The sequence below is a fragment of the Mandrillus leucophaeus genome, unplaced genomic scaffold (assembly GCF_000951045.1).
Source record: "Mandrillus leucophaeus isolate KB7577 unplaced genomic scaffold, Mleu.le_1.0 Scaffold65, whole genome shotgun sequence".
Classification (NCBI taxonomy): Eukaryota; Metazoa; Chordata; class Mammalia; order Primates; family Cercopithecidae; genus Mandrillus; species Mandrillus leucophaeus.
In genome coordinates, this window is record NW_012107030.1 from 3715166 (window position 1) to 3722831 (window position 7666).

General features: G+C 48.7%; 1 protein-coding gene across 1 annotated transcript in view; it reads left to right on the forward strand.

Annotated features, from left to right (window-relative positions):
* Positions 1–7666, forward strand: part of SFXN4 (sideroflexin 4) — a 33911-nt gene that overhangs the window by 680 nt on the left and 25565 nt on the right. The window contains exons 2-8 of the mRNA XM_012001142.1: positions 1289–1354; positions 3043–3117; positions 4357–4383; positions 4487–4541; positions 5654–5679; positions 7371–7424; positions 7508–7564. Of these exons, the coding sequence (XP_011856532.1) occupies positions 1289–1354; positions 3043–3117; positions 4357–4383; positions 4487–4541; positions 5654–5679; positions 7371–7424; positions 7508–7564 (360 nt within the window). The remainder of the gene's footprint in view (positions 1–1288; positions 1355–3042; positions 3118–4356; positions 4384–4486; positions 4542–5653; positions 5680–7370; positions 7425–7507; positions 7565–7666) is intronic.

The following is a 7666-nucleotide window of genomic DNA, read 5'->3' on the forward strand; positions in this document are numbered from 1 at the left end:
CGCGTGGTGTCGGGCTGGCCCCGGTGACCTTGGCCAGGCCACGTGGGCGCCCCCCGTCTCCGTTTCCTCGTTCCCGAGTTGTGCGGGGTACGCGCACCACCGGCCTTCACCCCTTAGGGCGCGGGAGGGGACGCAGGGGACGCAGGGGAAACCCAAGCTGCCCATGACCACAACGTCATCCTCCAGATCGCCCTCTCGGAGGGGCCCAGTTCGCGCAGGTGGCTGCTCCCTACTCCCTGAGCTGTGGCTGAGCAACAGATTGGGGAGAAACAGGCCCTCCCACCTTGGTAAGCCCAGCCACTCTCGGTGAGAGCCCCGAGGCTTTGGGAAGGCACCCTTGGACAGGAAATAAGCAGGACTCACCTCCCTGCGGCGTCTAGGGCAGCACCGTCCAATAGAAATAAGATGTGAGCCTTACAGGCAATTAAACATTTTCCAGTAGCCACGTTAAACAAGATAAAAAGAAAAGGTGAAATTTTTAACAATACAGTACATTTAGCCCAGCAGGTGCAAAAAACTAACGTTTCAACATGTAATCAGTACAAAACATTCCTGAGATATCTTACTCGTTTTTTTGGTGCGAAGTCTTCCAATCCAGCGTTTGTTACACTCGCAGCACATCTGGGTTTAGCCGCATGTGGCGAATCAGGGAGCAGGGCTTTACAGGGTTCTCTTTTAGGCCTCTCCTAAAGTGGGGTCCAGCCCTGTTTTTTTAGGTGGGGAAATTGAGAAGGGACAGTGAGCTCCGGTTGCTCCAGCAGAACCAGGGCTTAAAGCCAGAACCACTACAAAGTTTGGGGTTTGCTGGAGCAAACCTCGTTTACCTAGTGTGACCCCAGCTGCACCATTGAGCCCTTAATGGGGCGTCCATCCTTTTTCACTGGAGTGAAGCCTTATAGCAAGCAGAGAGTGAGGCCACAGATTCTGAGATCTTCTAGGCCGTTGCTTCGAGGTCATATGAGATATGAACATAGGACCATTTGAACCCCAAAGTCTGGGATTTTCGCCCTCAAGGGCAATTGATACTGAGCAGTTAAGGGCAGAGACTTCTGAATCATTTACTGGCTGTGTTGCCTTGAGTACATTCATGAGTCCCTCTAAGCCTCAGCTTCCTCACCTGGAGAATGGAGAGGTTGGGAGGATCCCAGGAGTTGATGCCAGTAAAAGGCAGATCACAGACCCTGGCAGGTTCTCAAAAAAAAAAAAAAAAAAAAAAAGCCAACTGTTACTACTATGTCTTTATTTTTCTGCTGCTATTAACCTCTCTGTTGCTTTTCTCCCTCATAAGTCCTTTATTCGACGATTTCTTCAATGGACAGAATTATTAGATCCTACAAATGTGTTCATTTCAGTTGTAAGTATTGTCTTCAGAGCTAATGAATTTCACATTTTATTTTGAAACTTAAAGACCGCGTGTCCCTTTTTTTTTTTTTTTTCAGACGGAGTTTTGCTCTTGTTGCCCAGGCTGGAGTGCAATGGCACCATCTCAGCTCACAGGAACCTCTGCCTCCCACGTTCAAGCGATTCTCCTGCCTCAGCCTCCAGAGTAGCTGGGATTACAGGCATGCGCCACCATGCCCGGCTAATTTTGTATTTTTAGTAGAGACAAGGTTTCTCCGTGTTGGTCAGGCTGGTCTCCAACTCCTGACCTCAGGCCCAGCCCACATGTCCCTTTTAAAAGCAGTTGAAATAACAATCTGCATATATTATTGTGTGTATTCCTTCTGAATGAGCTTGTCAGATTGGAAGGGGTAAAGAAAAGCATACATCTGACCATGTGCCATGCCTCATGCCTTTAATCCCAGCACTTTGGGAGGCCGAGGCACATGGATCACCTGAGGTCAGGAGTTCAAGACCAGCCTAGCCAACATGGTGAAACCCCATCATCTCTACTAAAAATACAAACATTAGCTGGGTGTGGTGGCAGGTGCCTGTAATCCCAGCTATTTGGAAGGCTGAGGCAGGAGAATCACTTGAACCCAGGAGGCGGAGGTTGCAGTAAGCGGAGACCGCGCCACTGCACTCCAACCTGGGCAAAAAGAGCAAAACTGCATCCAAAAAAAAAAAAAAGAAGAAAAAGAAAAGCGTACATTTGTTTAACAGGTAATATCAGGCCCAGGCCGGGTGCTGGTGATTCAGAGAGAAGCAAATCTTCCACATGATGGAGGACAGACTGGCTAAACTGGTCACATCCTGGGCGACAACAGTGAAATTCCATCTTTTAAAAAAAAAAAGAAAGAAAGAAAATGTAATAAAATTAGAAGCAAATATAACCAGATGTTTACAGTTGTTAATTCTGGGTGAGGGGATTACAGTGTGTAGCCATTCTTTGTAATTTTTGTATTTAATTATTTTTTCTCAAATTAAGAAATGGAGGCTGGCTCGTGTCTATAATCCCAGCACTTTGGGAATCTGAGATGGTAGGATCTCTCGAGAATAAGAATTTGAGACCAGCCTGGGCAATATAGCGAGACCCTATCTGTACAAATAAAAATATAAAGTTAGCCAGGTGTAGTGGGTTGTGCCTGTAGTCATGACTAATTGGGAGGCTGAGGCAAGAGGATCACTTAAGCCCAGGAGTTCGAGGCTGCAGTGAGCTGTGATCACACCACTGCACTCCAGCCTGGGCAACAGAGTGAGACTCTGTCTCTTAAAAAAAATAAGAAAATAAAGAAAGAAAAAGAGGTAAGACTGAACTGATTAGACGTGGAAGTGGGTGAGGGAGAAAGACTTCCGGGTTTCTGACATGCATAGCCAGGGGATGGTGGTAACCATTCAGTGGGACAGTTGACATCAGAGAGTGGGGGAGGTGACAGCACGATTGCGGGCAGCTGCTGGAGCATCTAGGAAGAGGAAGGCGTAAATCTGAATGGCACTCAGGGCTATCCTAATGGCTAGAGAGCCTAGGGCACCTTGTGGCTTGAAATCAGGCATGCAGTTGAAGTCCAGTGCATGCTAGTGAGTGAGCTGGTGATTCCTACATCTGGGGATAAACCTGAACAATTTGAGATCATTACTTGATTTCTTGATGTCTAATTTTAGGAAAGTATAGAAAACTCGAGGCAACTATTGTGCACAAATGAAGATGCTTCCAACCCCGCCTCGGAGGACCAAAGGGTATGTTCCGTGTGCCCAGGTCTGGCTGGTTGAAGGCTGGGTGTAGTTGCCCTCAGATGGTTCTGCCTGCATGGTCAGGTGGAATTTGGCCATTAATCTCTCTCTCCATCTCTTTTCTTTCTTTTTTCCTTCCCTTGGGAGCCACTGTTCTATTGGCTATTAATGCTGTCATTGTTATATACTGCCCAGAGGACCAGCTTTGCAAAACTGGGTTAGTTTTTAAAATGTAGTTAGAATTTTGTCCCATAAACCAGACAGCAAGATTCCTCCTATGCAGTGGACATTTGTGGGGATTCCCTGCAGCTGATTCCTGGAGGCCCATGGCAAACTCCAGAATTCAGACAGGTCTCTGACGTCAGAATTCATTCTGCACTGCAGGCGGTGTTCCTGCTGATAGGCTCAAACGAGCCTGTCGAGGTTCCTTATCTACCTCGCAGTGTGTGGGGCTTTCTGGAGCTCACAGACACCAGTTCCTCAAGGCAGCCTCTGGAGAGCTCACATATTTAACTTACTTTTTCTAAGAATGTGTTGGGGACCCTGGGCTGACAGCTTGGCTCTGTTGCAAGTAACTTGGCTTATGGCACGGTGTGTCGTCAGCACACGGCCTGCTCTGCTCTGAGCCAGAGGCAAGCCGGATTCGGGGACTCATCTGAGGCATAAGTTAGGTGTTGGTCTTCTCCAAGGGTAGAGACAGGACTTTTTAATGTTCTGGTCAGTTTCTCTGTGTGGCTCATCGCTGCTTGCCATTAGTTCATTTGTTTATTCATACGATCCATTGATTTTGATTTGTTCTGTCGATGTGGTGGAAAACAGCTCTGGGCTTCACTTTCTGAAAGATAGAGCAAAGGTGGTCCCAGAAATGAGACTGGCAAAGAGATTCTTTGGTGCTGAGCCACCTTTAAAAGCCTTTTTTTTTTTTTTTTTTTTTTTTTAAGGCTGGGTGTGATGGCTTACCCCTGTAATTTCAATGGTTTGGGAGGATGACTTGATGCCAAGAGTGCAAGACCAGCCTGGGCAGTATAGCGAGACCCCATCTCTAGCTGGGAATGGTGGCATGAGCCTGCAGTTTCAGCTACTCAGGAGGGGGAGGTGGGAGGATCGCTTGAACCCAGTAGTTCGAGGCTGCTCTGCAGTGAGTGAGGATTGTGTCACTGCACTCCCGGCTGGGTGACAGAGCAAGACCTTATCTCTTAAAAAATATTTAAAATGAAACAAACCTGTTCTTTTTTCTCCTTTAAGATACAAGAAGCTTGGAAGCGGAGTCTTGTAAGTTTCAGTCCCTTCCTAATTTTTAGTGTCCTAAAATAACAAAACCAGACATCTTTGCATCTCTCCTCTTGCATCTAACCTTGCATCTCTCCTCTTGAAGGCCACAGTGCATCCCGACAGCAGCAACCTGATCCCCAAGCTTTTTCGACCTGCAGGTGAGTCGGCTCTAATTTTCAGAAGTGGGTTGGGAAGATGTAGTTTCTAACACTTAGAAAACTCTGCTTGCCGGATCACCTGGGGTCAGGAGTTCGAGACCAGCCTGGCCAACATGGTGAAATCCCATCTCTACTAAAAATGTAAAAATTTAGCCGGGCATTGTGGTGGCACATGCCTATAGTGCCAGCTACTCAGGAGGCTGAGGCAGGAGAATTGCTTGAACCTGGGAGCCAGAGGTTGCAGTGAGCTGAGATCGAGCCATTGCACTCCAGCCTGGGCAACAGAGTGAAACTCCATCTCAACAAAAAAAAGAAAAAGAAAACTCTGCCTGCTTTGCTTCAGTTAGTTTTCCCCCAGCAGGATTTCTTTTTTTTTCTTTTTTTTTTTTTTAAACAGAGTCTCGCTCTGTCACCCAGGCTGGAGTGCTGTGGCATAGTCTCAGCTCACTGCAACCTCAGCCTCCCGAGTAGCTAGGATTACAGGCGCCCACCACCATCCCCAGCTTGTATTTATATTTTTAGTAGAGACGGGGTTTCACTACTTTGGTCAGGCTGGTCTCGAACTCCTGACTTTGTGATCTGCCCATCTTGGCCTCCCAAAGTGCTAGAATTACAGGCGTGAGCCCCCGTGCCCAGCCATGTTAGAGTAATTTTATGTACATACTTTATTATTATTATTATCATTTTTAGAGACAGGGTCTCACTCTGTTACCCAGACTGGAGTACAGTAGCACCATAATAGCTCAAAGCAGCCTCCAACTCCCACGCTCAGCGGATCCTCCTCTCCTCAGCCTCCTGAGTCGCTGGGACCACAGGGTCATCCTGCCATAACCTTCTTTAAATGTTTTGTGGAGATGGGGGTCTCACTGCCTCTACAAAATGGAGGCTGGTCTCAAACTCCTGGCCGCAACCCATCCTCCAGCCCCAGCCTACCAAAGTGCTAAGACCTTGACCCACCATTTTATTAGAAAAGAAAAGAATGAGTGGAAAAAGTCCTTTGAGATCTGTGCCTTGTGGAAGCTGGGGAAGAGGTGCTCAGGTGGCTGGTCCCCTTCTGGCCCCCTCTGCCTGGGCAACTGCGGTCACTGACACCTCCTCTCTTCTCCTGCCAGCGTTCCTGCCTTTCATGGCGCCCACGGTGAGCAAGCAGACATTCGCCGTTAGGAGACTAGGAGCTTGGGAAGATGGCCACTCTCCTCCTAACTTCAGCTGTGTCCCTCCAGCTCCAGACCCCTGTCCCATGACTGCCTGATAGATGGTTGTGAACCCCCACTGATAACCCGTGGCTGCCATTCATATGTCCTTGTCTCCACTCCCTCCCCCTCCCCACACCCTCCCAGTCAGGCATCCGGGCCTCTGGAAGGCCACAGCTTGGCAAGGTCATCCCTTTCCCGAACACCAAGTATGCGCAGAGCACTGGAGAAGCGGCCAGTGAGTTAGGATGCGCTCCCTGCACAAACCCCTCGCCACCAAGTCCTCGTCTGACACAGCCCCTCACCTGGGACCTGGCATTGTCCCCGTGGGACCTGGCATTGTCCCCGTGGGGCTTTCCCACCTTAGTCCTCGGAAGGTGCTTTTTGTTTTGTTTTTTTTGTTTGTTTGTTTTCTGAGACAGAGTCTCGCTCTGTCGCCTAGGCTAGAGTGCAGTGGCACAATCTCAGCTTGCTGCAGCCTCTGCCTCCCGTGTTCAAGCAATTCTCCTGTCTCAGCCTCCTGAGTGGCTGGGATTACAGGCGCCCGCCACCATGCCCAGCTAGTGTTTTTATTTTTAGTAGAGACGGGGTTTCGCCATGTTGGCCAGGCTGGTCCTGACCTCAGGTGATCCACCCACCTTGGCCTCCCAAAGTGCTGGGATTACAGGCGTGAGCCACCATGCCTGGACCGTTTTTTGTTTTGTAAAATACGGTCTTGCTCTGTTGCCTAGGCTGGAGTGCAGTGACACAATCATAGCTCACTGTAACCTCAAACTCCTAGGCTCAATCGATCCCCCTACTTCAGCCTTCTGAGTAGGTGGGACTACAGGTACTCGCCACCATGGGGCTAATTTTTTAATTTTTACCAGAGACAGAGTCTTGCTACATTGCTCAGGCTGGTCTTGAACTCCTGGGCTCAAGGGATCCTCCCAGTTTGGCTTACCAGAGTGCTGGGATTATAGGCGTGAGCCACCACTCCCAGCCCAGGAGGTACTTGTCCACATCACAGGCTGGCTCCTGTCTGCTTTCCCTAGCAAATATATACTACTTCTTCTTTTTTTTCTTTTTTTTTTTTTTTGAGACAGAGTCTTGCTCTGTCTCCCAGGCTGGAGTGCAGTGGCACGATCTTGGCTCATTGCAACCTCCACCTTCCAGATTTAAGTGATTCTCCTGCCTTGGCCTCCTGAGTAGCTGGGATTACAGGTGCGCACCACCACACTCGGCTAATTTCTGTGTTTTTTGTAGAGACAGGATTTCACCATGCTGGCCAGGCTGGTCAAGAACTCCTGGCCTCAGGTGATTCTCCCACCTCAGCCTCCCAAAGTGCTGGGATTACAAGAGTGAGCCACCACGCCCAGCTAACAGATGTGTACATCTTAGCCACCCTGCTGGACTAAGGCCCTTGAGACGGCCTGCTGTGTGCTCCTGGATGTCCTTAGAGCTGCTAGTTTGGTGCTTGGCAGGTGCTCTCACTCAACCTTGTCTACCAACTGGTAGCCCCTGTACCCACCACCAGCCTCTCCTGCCCCAGCTCCGTGGGGCTCAATTCTCCGTCTCCCCTGGGAAGTTCTTTGCTACCGCCAAGTTCTCCCTCCACAGAAACACTTGTAACTGTGTTCCGCTTTCTTCTTAAAAGGTATTTTTGTCAATGATGCCACCAAAAGGGATCAAGTCCGTGATTTTACCTCAGGTAGCCATTCTTCCTGTTTCACGATTACTAAATTCTGTGATGCTTGAGACCAAACTGCGATCCATTTGCCCCTCTCTTGGTAGGTTTTCCTCTATACCTACATGACAGCGTTCAACAGCATCAATGGAAACAGAAGTTATGTGAGTATTATGAGACGCAGAGGGTGTGGGGTTTTCTGTTATTTCTTTTGGAATTTGTTGTATGTATTTGTTTTAAAATTATCCTTGCTGGATAAAACTGTG